Below are 18,588 nucleotides of genomic sequence, written 5' to 3'. Positions count from 1 at the left end.
CTCTATTGCTTCGAATCTTTGTTAGAAAAGGCACGTGGATCTAAATCATGGATGGTGGCTCCTGGTGGAATATCTCTAGAGGACTTCTACTTTCAAAAGCCTCCAATATAGATACAATACGACCACTGCTTCTACTGACAATCTTTCTAACTGAGAATGTCCTTTTGAACTCTGGATTGCCTTGTTGATCGCAGAACTAGAGACCGATTTGTAGTGTAAGGGCCCAAATCAAGCTCTATGCCTAGCCACCTCACCCTACTGCCACAGATCATCCAGGCTCGCCTGAATGGCAGCTCGAATTTGTGCCTCCTCATCATCTAAAGCGGATGCCTCCTCTAACTCCTTGGAGTGATAGAAAGATGGCTCGAAATTAGCGAAGTGCTTCTTCATCAACTACCAGACCTTCTATGGGCATTTTCGGTACATAGATGCATCGAAATAACCATCAACCAGGTGCTGTTTTAACTTGGTTACCCCTCCTTAACCCTATATTGCACCAGTTATACCTCCAATGGTGCCAACACAAGAAAATTTGTCCATTATCCCAACCAATGTCATGCTCTAGATCTTTTTTCGTCAATGGAGCAATTCCTGCAAGTTTATCGAGCACGTCAGTTTATTAATTATTAAAAATAGTAAAATTTTATTATGATATTTTTTGCAGGTTTTCATATTTTCTGTATTACTTATATATTTTTAATAATTTTTAAATTTAAAATAATTTTAAATATCATAAATTCAAAAAAATGTATTTTCTACTTCAGAAAATACTTCTGAATTATGTAATACATAGTAGTAATTTTTCATATTTTTTGTATTGATTATATATTTTTAATAATTTTTAAATATAAATATTTTGGAAAATTAATTTGAGCTCTAATCCATATAGAACCCTACCATGAATGCTACATATATTTTTCTAAGCTTGTGGATATGCATCAAAAGCTACTTATTTATTAAATTTTTTTCAAATTTAGGCCTAGGCCACTATGCACATGATCGCTACCAAACTAGAATATATGAATAGCAAGTTTAGATCGAGAGTAGATTGCATGCTCTTAAAAAAGCTTCTAGTTTTACAATTATTTTCTAGATATTATTTTATTTTTAACTTTTTTAATCTGAATATATTTTTAAATTTAAAAAATATAGTTTTAATAAAAATTAAAATTGTTAGTCTCATTGTGTAGAACTGTAGATCATCCATAGATCTACAACATAACATGAAATCATGCAAAAAATGAAAATTTTGGCATAACCTCTTATTTTGGAATTTTCTCAGCATCGTCAAAAGAAAAGAGGAAAGAAATAAGGTAGGGGAGAGCCATCTTACCTTATTTTGGGTTGGATCCTTCTTTAATCATCAAAATCACGGAGTTTTTGGCAAACAAAGCAGAGGTTTGAAAAAAAAGATAAAAGAATGGCTTGAGAAGACTCGGGAAGCCTTCTCAAACCCTTCTATTATTGAAAACGATATTTTTTTTACCTGAAAAAATACATCTGATTTATCTAATACATAACCCTAATTTTTTATTTTTATTTATTTATATATTTTTAATAATTTCTAGTTTAAAAAATATTTATATATTATAAATTCAGAAAAATATGATTTCCACCTCAGAAATTACTTCTGAATTATGTAATACATCCTACTAATTTTTCATAATTTTTGGCACTAATTATATTTTTTAAATTATTTTTTATATTTAAAAATAATTTTTAAATAATAATATTTGAAAAAATTAATTTCATCTCAGACCCATGTAGAACCCAATAATGGATGCTATATATATTTTTCTAGGCCCTTAGGCATGCATGGAAGGTTACTTATTTTTCAATTTTTTTCAAAGTTAGTCCTAGGCTACTGTGCGCATGATAGCATCAAAACTTGAATGAATGGACAACAAATTTTTATATAAAGTACCTTGCATGTTTTTAAATACGTTTCGGATTTTACAGATTCTTTTTTAATTTTTATTTTAAAAAAATAATTTTTTTATCCAAAAATATATTTAAAATTTTTAAATATTATATATAATCCAAAAATTAAAATTTTTATGTTAACATATACTTAGTCTATAGATCTATAACATATAAAAAACTCAAGCCCAAATCAAAAAATTTGAACATTTTTTGGAAAAAAATAGGTCCTGAATCCACTCGCGTGGCGTTGGGAAAGCTTTCTTTGGCCTTCCCCTTCAAGGGCATTCGGCTTTTAAAATCGACGCCACGCCACAGCGGGTTGCCAAAGGAGGTCTCGGATTCAATGCGAACCGAGCAGTTCGCACCGAATCTGAGTTGAACCGGACAGAACCGGGTTCCGTCCGATTCCAGTAGATCCAATCAGGTTCCAGACCCTGTGTGGCCCGAACCGTTTTCTAATGGCAAACTGACCTGGTCGGACCAGGTCAGCTCGGTTTAGGCGGAACCAGCCAGTTCAGCTCGATTTAGTAGTCCCTAATTGAAATCAAAAGAGGGGGCCTGAATAGGTTCAAACTAGTGCGAACCGAGTAGTTTGCACCGATTCCACTCCGAAATGCCCTCTTTGGGTGGACAGTTCGGAGCACAATTCGAGGCGGTTTGGGGGGATTTCTCGGAGAATATGGTCAAACCGTCCCAGTTCCGCCCCGGTTTGGTTCGACACTAGATGAACCGAGCAGTTCGGCCCAGTTCGGTATATCATACTATGTACATTTGGCCCTCCCCCGACCCTGCAATGAAGTAAGCCTCGTGCACTAAGCCGCCCTTATATGTTCTACCAATGTTGGTTTAATTTAAATGCCTGCTCAAAGGGGTTGTGATAGCAATAGATGATTGTCTATCACACAGCATGGCTCCAAGTTATAGGAAAATAAGAACATTACATGTTGCCTTGATTTTATAAAACATAATAAGTACACGTTCAAGCAAAAAAAATATATGAAATGATCGGCTTATTACGGTCAACTTCCCTACTTATGAAATCACAGGTTACTTCCATCAGATAACAATATGCACTCACAAGAAAAAGACAATCACATATAACCCATTTAACTAGGCTATATACTCTATCAACTTCCCGACATGTCTCAGTAGATGAAATCATCTCTTTTGATTTTTCAGAAATGAAACCAAATACTGGAGTAACAACCACCACAAGTATGACCTTTCAACATACAAGCCATCCTGCCTATTGCTAGGTTATCGAGTAACTTATCATAGGAAATGTGATTGCTCAGATTATGTATCAGAAAAAAGAATATGTATCAGCAAAAACAATAAAGTGAAGGCACAGAGAAAAAATTAAAGAAAGAAAAAAAAACATAATAAACTTCCAGATACAATTTATGTATCATCATACCCCAAAAGTAACTAGACCAGGTCCTCTTGCATTTGGTCTTAATCCCTCTATGCTGTCATTCTCAGTGGGATCCGACCTGCAAATTCAAATACAAGCAAAAAAAAAATTCAAATATTGATAGAATGACTGGTAGTACGGGGCAGAAATGGGAAAAAATGTACCATAGAAGGTCCATTAGAACGATAGATCCAGCATCCATTGTTATTGGCCTTTCCAGTTTCTCAATTTGTTCAACAAAATTTATGGACCTCCCAATGCCACCATGCATGCAGATAATTTTCTTTTCTATGAGAGCAGCAAGTGGGAGGAAGTTGAAAAGTTGATTGAATCGTGTCCATGCCCATATCCCATCACTTTCCCCCTACATATTTTATGATCAGTATTTCTAACATTATATGCAGAAAGGCATGCATTTTCCTTTCCTACCATTCTCTCAACGCATTCCATACGAAAACCAAAGAGTGCATTAATGTCAGCAGCCTCATGATTTCCCCGGATCAAGTGAATATTCTCTGGATACTCGATCTGTATATAAATCATAACAAATCAACAGCAAAAAACAGAAGAAACAACCAGCACAAAATTAACTATTATTAAGTTGGGTTTGTTAAGCACAAAACTTGCCTTAAGAGCGAGAAGCAAAGATATAGTTTCCAAGCTATGTTGCCCTCGGTCAACATAATCTCCCAAAAACAAATAGTCAATATACCTGAAAAGTAAAATCCTAACTGTATAAAAGTGCCAATATTTCTTCCATGAGAAAGCTTTCACTTTACACCCAAAATGCACTTACAAGGCTTTAGCTTATTTCAGCAAAAAGTATACTTGTATGTCTCAGCTTGTCCAAAATAAACTAATATGAAATTCTGATTTATTTATGCCTAAAGTACACTTATAAAGTTTTTCTAGCTTGTTATGCCCAACATTAAAGCTTGAGACTCCTAAGTTCCAAGAGACCTCATAAAATGACCTACATCTATAGAGCACTTACAAAGTTCCAAAATCCATTTTATACCTTAAGTATAAATAAAAAGTTTCAGTTGTGTGTGTTATACCTTCAATTTGTGCCGAGGTTGAGATGTACAATAACCCAACCTATAACTAGAAAAAGTTATATGTATATGTCCATGTAAACCTTGAAAATGAATCTGCCTGCTGAGGCGCTAAGTTGTTTAGTGCCATAGCAGATGATATATCTTAGACAATAGCAGACAGGACTTTTCTTACTAGATATTTATGTTTTAGTAATGTTCAGGTCTCATAGAACTTATGAATCTTTAAGTTGCGAAGTACCTTAGCTGCTTAGCATTTGAAATCTGAAATTTTAACTCGGAGCATTGCATAAGTTAAATTCAAACCTAAATAATGTTTTATCGTACCAACACTCAGTACAAGGTGTATTGACTAAGTACCAGTGTGGGACCAGAACAAGATTGCAAACCTTGCTTCACACTTATTCCTTCCCAGGAAATTTGATATTGTAATAAGTTAAAGCAATGTTTTGGTTTTAACATGGAAACTCTGAATGTATGAGATTTTGAATTGATATTTCTTGGAATTTGTATATGTCTTATGATGAAATCTCATTCCATTATTTAACTCTTCTATCAATTTGTCTTTTTGGGAACACATTATGTGCTTTATGAGGTATTTGCAATCTTTTATAAACTGAAAACATAACAACCATAAAAGGCATATGTGGACCTGTAGCCAAGTGGTATATTTGGCCTTATTTGAATTATTGATGGGAGTTGCTTTGGACCTCTACCTAGGTGGTATGCATGACCTTATTTAGATCATTGATAGGGATTTATTTGGACCCTTGGCAATGTGGTATATGTGGACCTCAAAGAATTTATGTGGTCTAATCTGCATGAGCAAGGAGGATTTATGTAGCCTTAATTAGTTTACTAGGAAGGATTTTATATGGCCTCGATTATATCAAAGATTTATGGCTAAAGATATAAATAAAATCTTATAACAAAATGTTAAACCATGTGAGCATAGAACTTTTGAAAAATACACTATGCTTTGGCTATTTGACTTTGAACAACTATTTGACATGATTTTATATAAATTATTTGAACCATTTTCTAAACTTATGTTTTGGAACTTCGCATTCGGAATTTCATTGTAAAACAAGGTTTTAAATACCAGTAGAACATTTCCACCAAAAAAAATAAAAAAACAGTAGGGCATCAAGGGCATCCTACCATCCCGAGTGTCAAGATGAGACAAGTTGGAAAATAGACTAGGACAGGATGGGACATTCGCTATCTTGAATGTCAGTACATTAGGCATACCATTCGACGGAAAAAAATCAGGATGGTTCCATCACTTCCATCACATGGCATTTTCTAACTAATTTATTTTTTTTGCATAAAATAGATTAATCAATGGATCTCTACACTTAAGTTCTCCAATGATAGTTTAATTATTTTTTTGCATTTTAAACTAATCTATTTTCTGATAGACACTTAAATTCTTTGGCCACAGTAGAGTTAACTTGCTTGGCAATTTAGCTCATTTTATCTATTATACAATTTTTTAAAGGAATAGATAAGGAGTTATAATGAGCCTTTTGAAGAAGTGTACTTGAGGTATTGAATTTTTTTTTTTGCACAATATTGAAGCCACATCAGAATCATAGTAGATAATGTTGTTTTCTTTGAAAGTATATTATTGAGTACAATAGGAAATGTTTGAATTTGTAAAAAAAATTATTTGAATGCTAATTTGGATCGGTTATGTGGGTTAGAATTCACAACTCAATGACTAAACAACGACGAATCTTGGGGTGTGACAAGATGTGCTTCCGAAAGCCAAAATGCATATGTCTGCTTCTACCTCTTCTTTTAAATTTCTTCTATATTCCACATCCCTTCTTCCAACAGAATTTAACAATCAAGGCACAAGCACTCATAAGCAAAGGTGTAAAACGTTACTTGCTTAGAGCAGGGGAAGGAGCTGCGAGCACATGTTCACAGTAGTTACTAGTTGGATATATGTCCATGGGAAAGAGGGGGAAAAAAACCACCCCTTTTAAAATCCCAAAACAGTAGGTCACTAGGTCTCTTTACTACTTCCAATATTCTCTCTCCAATTCCCTCTATTACTAGTAACAAAGTGTTGGCGATCAAGAAGCCATTAGTGATAAGCTTTATTTTGATCGGTCGAAAAGGACCCTATCTTGATGATGTCCATGAACCGATATCCTAGGAACAGGACAATAATTCTACATTAGCAATCTATGTTTCTTTTTTATTTTCTTATCTTTTCATGCTTTTTAATCCTTATTTTCATTTCTTTACAATTTTCTATTTTTCTTGTTCCTTGTCTCACCTTTTCCCTCCCGTTCTCCGCTTCTTCCTCCTGCTCTATACCAAATAGCAAACACAGCTTCCAAATAGCGACAAGAAAAGCCATATATATGGAAGATAAATATAATTTCTGGTTTTGTGGATTAAATACAATAAAAAAGAACAACAATTTGTATCCACTCTCAAGTCTCAACGGTTTGACTAAAAGCACATAAAACTTACCGTATACTTTCTAAAACCAAAAACTATCAAGACAGGCCCAAAAGAATAAATGACAATAATATAACTTTATTTTTTCTTATTTCTTTAATGGGCCTCCACTTATCCAGGGTGCATAGTTCTGCTCACAAATTTCATCATGATTTCAGGCATAAGCTTTCATTGCAATGGCACAAGATGTCCACTACTTGAGAGACTCAAACTTGTATACTTTGGAGACAGAAAACTATTGTGTTTACCATGTCCTCATAAGTCATATGCTTACTAAATACCAACGGACCAAGTATGTTCCCAAAACTAAAAAAATTGTGTTGAAATAAATGTTTATTAGAAAGTTCCAGACTTCCAGGACTCATTTATTTACAAGATAGAAGTGGTAAAATAAATATAAGTGGCGAACAAAGTAAAAATAAATATCAATGTGCTCAATCTTATCATAAAGAATTGAATTATGTGTTGTCAGTTTAGCACTATAGTAATCAAACTACAATGACATATAAATAGAAAAAGAAACAGTTTGGCCCAATTTGCAGTGCCAAAGCCAAAGTAAGACTATAATGGTACTTTAGTTTGAATTGAAAGGAGAAAATATTATCACTTCAAGAGGTTCCATGTAACAAAGGATTATGCAGATGTGTATTATTGATCAGTAGAGTACTAGCCTAGAATAAAAGAAGGAAAGTTTGAGGAAGAGAGGCATAAGAGAATAAGAGACCATTTGGCTACCTGTAACTTCAACTTACAGTTTAAGTGACCTTATATGTGGGCATAATTACTGCATTTCCGTTTATATGTTGCTAGTTTTGTAAGCTGCAGTCTTAGTTGCGATAGCAACAAAAATCTTGTATGTTTATCTGAGACTGAGACTTGCAGTAAGTGCATAAATCCTGATTATAACACTAATAAACCAATTCCATAACATTAGTGAACAAAATTGTGGCTTAACTTCAAATCACCATGTTAGGTAGACTTAATCAACACCTGAATCACTCAGCCAACTGCAGTAAATCGCTCTGTGCCTGATTTGCCCATAGGATGAGTTATTGTACCCCTTGGTGATGGTGCAGTCACCTGGGCCCCATAGGTCTTACATACAACCAAACACTAGAAAAGGCCCAATTACAAGATTTGGAACTACATCATGCCTCGTTACAGAAGTAAGGTAACAAACAGGCCCTAAGAGGAAATAGACAATGTGAAAAAAAAACTCAGAAAAAACAGCTACAAAACTTTAAGATATCAAACTTAGATACTCAACGTTCAACGCTACCCACAAAAATACTATGTAGAAATATTTTTATAAAAGAAAACAAGCAAAATTCTAACCTAAGAAAACCAAATTCAAGCATTGATTATAGGACTTCTTTTAATCCCCCAAATCACAAAAAACAATCTTAAATTCAATAATAAAGCCTAGAGATTGATTATGATTCAAAAATACCAAAACAAGATATGAAAAGTTGTTTCATACACAAATCATATTTTGGTGGCAAAACTTTTGTCAATTCCAATACCTCTTTATTGAAAGATAAATAACTCCATCTGAGTTCCAATTTGGCAAATTTTTTGACTATTCAACACTTTGAGTCTCAGCCTTAATCTCACATGGTTTGATTTTTGTGAAACTTTTCTTCATCTACTGCTGTTTTAGGACAGATTGTTCAACTGCTACTATTGGTGTCCATATTTGTCAAAGCAAACATTATATCCAATGATTTTCCTGTTAACTGGCCAGTTTATCCCAGCAGCTTCATCTGTTAGGGAAAAGGTCAATAATGTATATCAGGCTAAACATCACTAAGCACGTGCTGTCCAGGACATGCATATGGAGGGATAACTGCGTCAGAGACAGACAAGAATCAGAGTAAACATATAACTAGGAATGACTGGAGATAATCAAATAAATAACTGAAATGGGGGGATTTGAACTGACCTCTAGCAAAACTGTGATTTGATACCAGAAAATTACTTGATTCCAAATAAATGAAATTCTAAACCTAATTAGTTGCAAAATACTCCCATGACACAACAAAGGATAATGAGATAAACCCCATTATATCTCTACCACATTCTGCCTTTGTTGCCCTTGTACCACGAATATCATCATGATGGCTTCATTAAGTTTCAGCGGCTTATAGGACACATACAGTTTCGGATCAACCCAAGTACCAAAATGAACCAAACTCGTTAGTGCAGTCTTAGCCGCAAATAACATATATTAGTTTGCTTTGGTTCTCATTTTAAAAACCTTATTTGGAGAAGTCCAATTCAGAGTCAAGGTTTCAGCTAACCTGATCTAACCTGAATCAAACTGATATACATTCTATGTGCATATATAACCTCACACATACAAGATTGCTATATAATATCTATCAGTTAACAATTTATTGCATCATAACTCATGGTCTATGTTCACTTTTGTTTTTTGATAATAGAATATTTGGTTTTCTAATTGTCTGACATTGTTAAATTGATAACTTACTAGTTTATGTTGTCTGGTACTTATTCTTCATGGGTTTCCCTTAATAGAATCAATATATTGTTTTGCTGAGTTTCTCTTTTTTTCCTCAGGTAACCTGAACCAACCTGGTCATTATTGGATTGATTCAGTTTTTTTCAAATTTCAATCATTCCTTGTTTCGTTTTTGATTCTAAAAATAAGAATCAGTTGGCATTTCTTTGGTTCTAGGCTTCCCCCTAACCAAATCATGTGCACTCTTAGCTTTTCATATCTACTATTTTTTTAATGCTTTGATAAACCAAAAGCATTAGAAGAATACACTCAAAGGATGCATATAAATTATGGACAATACCTTTGAGAAAAGGGTCCTCATAGATTACATTAAAAAAACATGCTGATTGGATAAATTTTAATCTGACTAATCTGCAAGACTTAGACTTCTAAGATGGGTGTATCATCAATGGCTGCTTCATGACGAGAAGAAACCTTATTCTAGAATGTTGAAGACAACTTACCAGCATCCATCATGTGTCTTTAAATTTCTTTTTGGATCGCATGATTTCTCAAGATCTTGAATGATCTTCTATTAGATATAGCTTTGAGTTTATCATTATCATTGAGGCAATCCTATACTAAGGCACCATTCGGCATTGCTTTTGGAGGGCCAAAAAGCATTTCTTGGAGGGCTAGAAGCTTTTTTGGATGATGTTGAGGTGTTTGGTAAAAATTCTAAAACAGCTTTCTGGCTCCTCCAAAAGCTGAAAAAGTTTACCAGAAAAAAGTTCTAATTAGGAGCTTCTAGGCCAAAGCTTTACTAGAGACACATTGGAAAGCTGCTTTTTGGGCAAAAAGCTCATCTGAAAAACCAGGTTTCGAGTCCCAACAGTGATTTTTTTTTTAAAAAATATATTTTAAAATAATTTTATTGCTATTGAATAACTGTGAGATGGATGTCTTGCATGATCTTATTGTAACTCTCTATATATATCGTTGACATGTTTATTTAGGATCAAGATACACCGTCTCGATACCAGCCCCGTACCGATGCCACCCTATCACTATGTTGGTAAGCCCGGTACGGGGGCCGGTTCGGCGTAAAAGTATCGATACGCCTCCGTACTGTGTACCAGTACCGAACCAATACAATATGGTACATTCCGTACTGTCCGGTTTGGTACAGTATAGTGTACCATATTTAGGATATTGTGTTTTTAATTTGATACTGAGAAATGTTGAACAATAATGTTGCTATTGTTGCTATTTTATATCTAGATGAACCAAAACAAATATTTATTTTGCTATAGAATTAAAAACTACCTAGTTTGCTGTTATGATATTTTTTGTTACTTGGTAATCATCCATAAAAAATAATTATATTATTAACTATATTATTTGGACTAAATATAAAAATATTTTATAGACTACCAAACTTTATAATAACATGTTTAATAATATAATATAATAACAATATAATATAATGTAATAATAATATTACATTATATTATACTATCATCATCATTAATATATCATAATAATCATAATATATTAATATAATATGATACCATTGTAATATTATATTAAAATAACAATATCATATTATTATATTTAATAGTAAATATAAAATTTATTCATTATTTTATTTAGATTAAAATATCAAAATAAATAATTTAAAACTTAAGAGGTTTTAATAACACATAGTTAAAAGCACTATGCAGTGTCCTTTACTATTATTTCCTAATATACTTTTTTAGTGCGGTTACCAAACAAATATTAAAATTTTACAACACTTCAGAAATGTAGTTACCAAACAGCAAACACTTCTTTATTAAAAGTTCTACTAGTGAAAGCTCTACTGCCAAAAGCTATACTACCTATAGCAATTCCAAGTAGGGGCTCAATCAATAACAAAATAAGTTTGTATCTTCTATATTTCCTTCTGTGTTAGAATATTTTCAAAGAATGAAGGTGGAGGAGCATAAGCCAATTCCCTCTCCTCCAACTACGAAGAGGATCTGGCCAGAAATCAATATCTTTTTTTAACTTAATTGCTGCAATCTGTAAAATTATGCCATGTCGTCATGTCATTTCAATTTCATAAACTTAAGAATGAAGAACAAAGAAGACACAGTAAATTCACTTTGGGGAACAAATTCAGTTTGATAGCATAGCAGTAAATTATGCAGGCAAGAGAAACTATATATATATTTATTAATGTTATTGGTTGTAATTCAGAGCTCAAAGTTTTGCATCACCATCAGAGGAGAGTATAGAAACCTTATCATCAGTTGCTTCCATATCATAACTTTCTACTGAAGTCCCTGAATTTGTTATCATCTAGCAAAACCTAACAAAATGAATCAATCACCATAATTTTGAGGTTTTCTGGTAAACGTTTCTATAAAGCTGCTTTTGAACAACAGACTACACAAATATCATTGTACTCATAGAAGATCCTGCCACTCAGGAATATGGATTTATGGGAAATGAACTCTCTTCATGCAAGACAAATTCAAGGTTACCACTGTATGTGTACTTAAAATTACTCATTTACTCATTTAATTTTCTTCATTATCAAGTCTTCATGAAACAGTTGTACTGCTACCTAATGCCCATCTCCAACTTAAGAAATATTGGTTATACAATCACCCATTAAAAATGCCCTTCCACAAATAATCTACTTTTAAATGAAACATCTTCCTCATTTGACCAAGTAGTTCCTTTAACTTGCACAAATTGGATTCAGGATTAAGTTTCAAACTTACGTTATGTCTCCAGCAGTTGAAGGAAAGCCATACTCGTCAAATAGACGCATAAGGTCACCAAATTGCCCATGAAGATCACCAAATACTTTAACTGGAGCCTTCAACTGCAGGACAGCAGGTTCCTTCCTAAATATCTGCTCGGCAGCATGGCAAAGTTCACCAACTTCAGAACAGTCAAGGAAAAAGCTTCTATTAGCAGGAGCTTTCCAGTTTCTTGGCCTGAGAAGCAAGGAGATAATCTGCAACCAGAAAAGAGAGAACAAAAATTTTATCATCATATTTGTTTACTAATAGTCAGATGGTACTGTCCATTCCTGGATGGCAGGCCCAAAGGTTATATTATTGATGATTTCGAATTATCGATATTGATGATAGTGACGATATCGATATTGAAGATAGTGACGATATCGATATCGATATTAATCATAGTGACGATATTGATGATGACCCTGATATGGAGCTGCTAACCATGACGAATGTGCTAACTATGTATATGACGCCGAAAATAGACTGGTTTGATATCATCCTTCAATTCGAATTAGCAAAAGCAATGTCTCCTTACATAATATGGATTCCAAACATTCAAGATCTATATGCGAATGAGTCGAATTACTTATCTCTCGGTCCATTAGAGAACTATCTTGGAGAAAACATACCTTTTTATGTAAGCCTTGTGGGGACCTCTGTCTATTCAGGAACTTTGTAGGATATGCTGGGTCACTATTTGAAGGGTACATTCTTCGACCCTCATTTTGAAAGTGTTCCAAAGAAAGCTGCCTTACCAGCCCAGCTAGATCACCAACAGCCTCTTTAGCAACTACTACCTGGCGCATTATTATAGTTATTAATAACTGAAGTGAAATGTGAAGAAAAGAAAAAAAATGAAATAGAATTATTGGTAGTGTACCGCTCGAGGGTGAAGATGCACATCCGGTTCAAGGCCATCAGTGGAGCTACAATCTGAGGATTTAGAAATTGATATCTTGTCATTAACCTTAGAAACAGAGTTATTTTCACTTAAAACACCTTCAGTGTGGACTGTAGATGCTTCCTTTGCAGCCTGCCAGATAGCAGTAACAGCCTCGGCTTCAGCAGCAGAAGCCTCAGCTAATTTTTCTACTGATTTCTGGTCCATACTGCTAGTAATCAACACTATCGGTCAAATTATGAGAATATCAACTAAGAAACATCAATAATTTCTATGACCAAACAAAAAGAAACGTGCTATAGAAATAAAATACCTCAGACTAGAATAACAAGCTGCCTCTTGTCTTTTATCTGAAGATGATAACATAGGTAGGTACTCCGAATCCATGTACTGATTACGATTTTGGTTTTCCATAGATACAGAACTGAATGCAGACTGAAAAGATGTGTCTTCTGCAATGATAAGATCATCAAGCAGCATGTCTGCAAAAGTAAGCACATTGAGATAAATTAATCAAATATTCAAACGAAATCTGAAATGAAAAACACAACCATGACATAGAAATCACTGTAAACCACAGGTCTCAAAATTGCAAATTACTGATAGCTATCATCACAGCAATAAAGCAAGATAAAAGCATGATGCACAAAATGTCCATTAATCTCTGGTTTTTGTGGGAATACATAACAAATATAATTGTAGCAACCCATCTCAAACACAGGTTCCTTTTGTTCAAGTCAAGGGGTCATAATGGATCTTGAATTGCTTATAAATGGTTAATTGTTTATTATACTGTTGTTCTCAAATTAGATGTTAATGGGATCAGATCTAAATTATGGAAAAAAAAGGAAAGAAGAAAGCAAAATAAAAGTGCGAGAAAGATGGAGAAAGAAATAATTAGGTTTGTAGGGGTCCGCATTATCCCTCTAGTAATTTCATGAGACCATATCTTTGCTTGTCCAGGGTTCTCATCATTTCATCAACCTGCAACATCCACTCTTTCAATGATCGTCCTCTAGTCATGGGTATTTCTTGATCATATATTGGACTGACTTCTTTCCTACTTATATACCATGGTCTGTTGGATTCGATATGTCCTCCGAGTAGGGATGGCAATTACCAAGCTGTTTGTGAGCTCAAAATTTAGTTTGAGTTCGGCTCGTCCAGTTAGCAAGTGAGTAGAGCTAGAATCATGCTTAGTTTGCTCGAGCTCAACTCAATTTAGCTCACAATATAAGTATATAAATAATATTTATATATAATATATATCTGTAATTATTATTATCAACATAAAATTATTTTTATATTTATTTATTAAAAACTAATATAATTTGTGAAGTGTGAAATATTTTAATAAATTTAAAATATAATAGAAGCCTAGTTTGAACTATATAAATTAAAGTCTTGAAAGATATTGCGCTCTCACCAGACCTTTCAAAAATGCCGTTCATGAGCTACTCAATTTTGGCTTAGAATTTAAATGAGCTGGCTCGAGTTCAGATCATTTACACCCCTACCCTTGGATTTTTTAGATTGTATGTGGTCTAAATAATGTTAAATGCATCTACTATCGTCCCATTTTTTGATCCTTATTGGCACATGCAAGGTTTTAATAACCGATACAGGACGTGGTACTAGTATTTTGCCAGAATGGGATGGTACAGGTTCGTCTTGTACCGCCACATGTTATGGGGCAGCATTTAGGTCCTGCATTAGGAAACCCAGAAGTCCAATTTTTTAATAGTTAATTCACTCAATAGTTTAACTATATCATCTATTTCTTTACATCTTTCAGCAGAGGTTAAAACATGTTTCATCTTCCCCAACAGAAGATTTTCTAGATAGCAAAAATATTTAATAATACTAATACAGTATCAGTTTGTCCCGCATCTACATGTGATACATGGAAGCATCCTGATCCTACACCGGTGGTTACCAACCGACCTGCCTGCAATGCTCCGATTTATGTGTTTCAGCAAAACTGGGGGCATCCTGGTTCTTAAATCCTACCAGGGTGGTATGGTACTGGTTATACCATCCCATTCCAATGGTATTTGAAACCTTGCCACATGTCACATTTGTTTCCCTGCATCAAGTATTAGTTAAGAGTTTCCTTTAGCCATTAATCATGTGTTGTCTAAAAGCCCTACCGCCTTGATAATCTGCCAAGCCATAGATTTCATCATCCATTTTATTCTTCATTGTTATGGTCATCCCTAGATCAGGATTTATTTGATGTGTTGGTTCATCTTAATCTTGTAATTTTGTCCAACCTAGTGGTTTGACTCCCGAGCTCAAGTATCTTCATAATTTTGTTTAATTTTCTTGAAATGAGTTCCTTGCTGCTATTTCAATCTTCAAAAGTATAATCATTTTATGATATTGCTTTGCTCTAGTTTCTAGGTGTGTATTAGTCCATTAGGTTATAGCCTTCATGACCATTGATGATGGCAAATATTAAAGTTTAGTTCAGAAATATTGTATTTTTGAAATTTTTATTTAGGAAATTTTAGAGAAGGTGTTACAATTCTATTTTGATTAGGTTGCATGTGTCATACAATCATTAAGATCTGAATTTTTGGTTGTTATATATGTTATTCTACACAAGGCAATGTGGGATTCCATTTTTTTTTTTCAAAAAAGATTTTGGAGATCATTATCAGGCTCTCAAGAGTCTCAGCTTACTTGTAAGACAAGTGATGTAAAATCTATAGAATGGTTTTATACAAGGTACGCGGAACCGACCGAACCGATGTACCGGTGGGGGCCGGTACCGGTTCGATACTGGTTCGGTATCGGTTGGAACCGGTACCGAACCGGCCAATTAGGAAAAGAAAAAAAAATTCACGAAGCGCGCGCGGATGCGCGCGCACGCTTTTTAGCCTAGCATTAAATGCCCGCGTGGGGCCGCATGGGCTCGTGCGCGGTGCCGCGTGGGCTCGCCGCCCTGCGCCGGGGAACCTTGCGCGAGCGCGGGGAATTGGTTTTGAAAGAAAGAAAGGATTTCTGGCCAGGTTTAGCCCTAATGCCTTCTCTCTCTTCTTGATCTATTTTCTATTATCTTCAATCACTACTAACATCATCATGTATTTTCTCTTCTAAATTTCACTATACATTAAAAAAAAAAAAAAAAAAAAACTTTACTCTCGTCTTCCCTATTAATATTTCTGCTCCAGACCACCATATGACAAGTTTTCTTCATAAACTGGTTCTTTGGACCTATACCTCCTTCCAAAGACCTAAAACAGAAACCTTTGACCATTTGAACTGTACATTCACCAAAAACATTGTTTCATCCCCATTTTCTGTAGCATGACTTCAAAGGTGATTTGTTGCTCGAACCCTGCTGTATTCTCTTCCCTAGGTCCACCAATGCACTAAGCTAGTAACTAATTGAATTACTGACATATCGGCCTCTTGCACCCAAGATTTGATGTTTCAACAGAAAATATAGCAAAAACAGAAGAGTTTTAAGTTTTAATCAAAATCAGTCAAAATCACCTGAATTCCAGCAGTTCTAGTCAGATTCGACCAAAATCAATGAGTTTGGTCCAGTTTCAACCAATTTTAGTGGCTTTAGCCAGAATTAACATTTTCCCCAAAAAATTACAAAAAAAAAATCTCCTATCTCGGCATGGATACATATATCTGGTATATGAGATATATCATCAAGTAAAATATTATAATTTCAAAAATGTCAAACCTATATCTTTATATTATTTTTCTATTTTTATTTTTTAAATTATTAGATATTTCTATTTGTATAATGTTTTTCAATCTTTTAATAGTCTAAGTTCCATAGAAACTATAAATAATACACAGCTCTTAAACAATGCTCAAAATAGATGTCTGACTACTTTTTCATCCTTATTTTAAAATTCTTTTATTTTCTTGATAGGAACTCTAAAACTCAAAGCCAAATTATTGTCACCATTACAATTTTCAGAAGTGAAACTTGTGGTCTAGCTGGAACAAAAACCGAAACCAAATTTCTGAACCTTTCTTAAACCAAGGCCATATTCGTATCTGCATTATAATTACAAGCATGGTCCGGCCTGTTCGGCCTAGTACCTGGTACCCAGTACCCGGACAGCGTAAAAACCGGTTTCAGCTATTTTTGGGCCGGTACCGATCGGTACGCATGCGTACCAGCTGCATACCAGTCTTGTACCGGCCCGTACCGGTGGTTCGCACTTGTACCGATTTTTTTTTTAATCACAACGAACGCGTTGTGGATTTTAAACCACAGCATACGCGCACTGTGGTGTCAGAGCGCGCAGCCCGCCCTCGGGGCAGAGTGCGTGGCCCGCGCGCCCGTGTGCGGTTCCCCGCCTGTATGTTTTCGCGCGCGGTTCCAACGTGCGCGGGCGCGATTCTCCGTGTTGGGAACCGCCCCACGCACGGGGCAGCGCGCCCGCGCAGGTGCAGGCCAATTCATCTGTGCGGGGCAGCGCACGGGCCTGCACGCCCGCGCGCTGCCCCGTGCTGGTCATAAATGCCACAGCCAGCCTTTTATCCGCGCGTAGACGTGAACCGAAAAAAAAAAGGCCAGGAGACCGGTTCGTACTGGACCGGTTCCGGTACGAACCGGTCTCGAACCGGTTCGGTAGGTGACCGGTACGTCTACCGAAACCGGTTCAGCGTACCTTGATTACAAGACTCCTAGAGTAAGACACAGTTACCTTCTTTATGGAGCTATGCATCCATTAGTGGCTCTCCTCCCTTCAACATTGCACCCTTAGATATATATAACTACATACTTTTTTCTGTTTGGTATCCATTGGGAGGCCCATTTTTCTAATACTACCTCAAATCTATGGCATCATTTGCCATCAATCTCGCATTTTTATATCAAGCAGTTTCATTGCTGCTGATAGATTTTGCTAACCAAAATACCATAGCTACTAGTCAAGTTCATATGCCAGTGTATGTATACTTTCAGCACACAGCATTAATCTTTCTATTTCAGTTTATAAACTGTCAAGGTTACTGTACTTTCAGCCAGCTAGTGCTTTAGGCTCCCTAAGCTTGTTGGTCTTCCCACGCATTGCTTTCTTTGTCAACCAGTAACTTATTTCATTTTTATGACTTTAATATGTATAATAAAAATTATAAACACAACTCATCAATCATAATACCTCAAGAAAACACAGTGGCTGAACTTAGTGGAATAAACCAAAAAAAACAAAAAACAAAAAAAACAAAACCTTGCCATGTTACTTTCTGTCTCTTCCAAGCTACCCCAATTTAGTGTAATATATTTTAGGACCAATTTTATTGGCGACAGAGATCTAATTTCAGAAAATTGATATACTGTAGTATTTTACAAGGAGAAAAATGATTACATTTAATATGTTTTTCACAAAGCCTCAAGCCCTTTTCCAAGTGACAAAAAAACCACTGACGGCATGCTCTGTTGAATTTGTTGATCACAATAGAAAAAAAAATAAAGATCAGAAAATGGATGAGAGAACTTTGTGCAAAACAAGAATGGAGATATCAAATGCTAGTGGCATACCAGATTGGAACTAGGATGTAAGTACCAAGCTCAGTTACGC

The 18,588-nt window shown here is 35.0% G+C and overlaps 1 protein-coding gene across 2 annotated transcripts in view; it reads right to left on the bottom strand.

Moving 5' to 3' along the window:
* The window catches only part of LOC103710960 (serine/threonine-protein phosphatase BSL1 homolog), a 43,404-nt gene that overhangs the window by 7,449 nt on the left and 17,367 nt on the right, over positions 1 to 18,588 (bottom strand). Inside the window, exons 11-18 of one of the 2 annotated variants that reach the window (XM_039132542.1) lie at positions 13,344 to 13,512; positions 13,010 to 13,241; positions 12,759 to 12,926; positions 12,103 to 12,341; positions 3,965 to 4,049; positions 3,767 to 3,865; positions 3,502 to 3,701; positions 3,341 to 3,416 (exon numbers count right to left, since the gene is read on the bottom strand). In XM_039132542.1, coding sequence (XP_038988470.1) covers positions 3,341 to 3,416; positions 3,502 to 3,701; positions 3,767 to 3,865; positions 3,965 to 4,049; positions 12,103 to 12,341; positions 12,759 to 12,926; positions 13,010 to 13,241; positions 13,344 to 13,512 — 1,268 coding nt within the window. The remainder of the gene's footprint in view (positions 1 to 3,340; positions 3,417 to 3,501; positions 3,702 to 3,766; positions 3,866 to 3,964; positions 4,050 to 12,102; positions 12,342 to 12,758; positions 12,927 to 13,009; positions 13,242 to 13,343; positions 13,513 to 18,588) is intronic. The other variant, XM_039132547.1, reaches the window with a different exon arrangement.

Source organism: Phoenix dactylifera, chromosome 1 (assembly GCF_009389715.1).
Source record: "Phoenix dactylifera cultivar Barhee BC4 chromosome 1, palm_55x_up_171113_PBpolish2nd_filt_p, whole genome shotgun sequence".
Taxonomy (NCBI): domain Eukaryota; kingdom Viridiplantae; phylum Streptophyta; class Magnoliopsida; order Arecales; family Arecaceae; genus Phoenix; species Phoenix dactylifera.
Note: the sequence above shows the minus strand (reverse complement) of the source record. Positions and strands in the feature narration are given on the sequence as shown.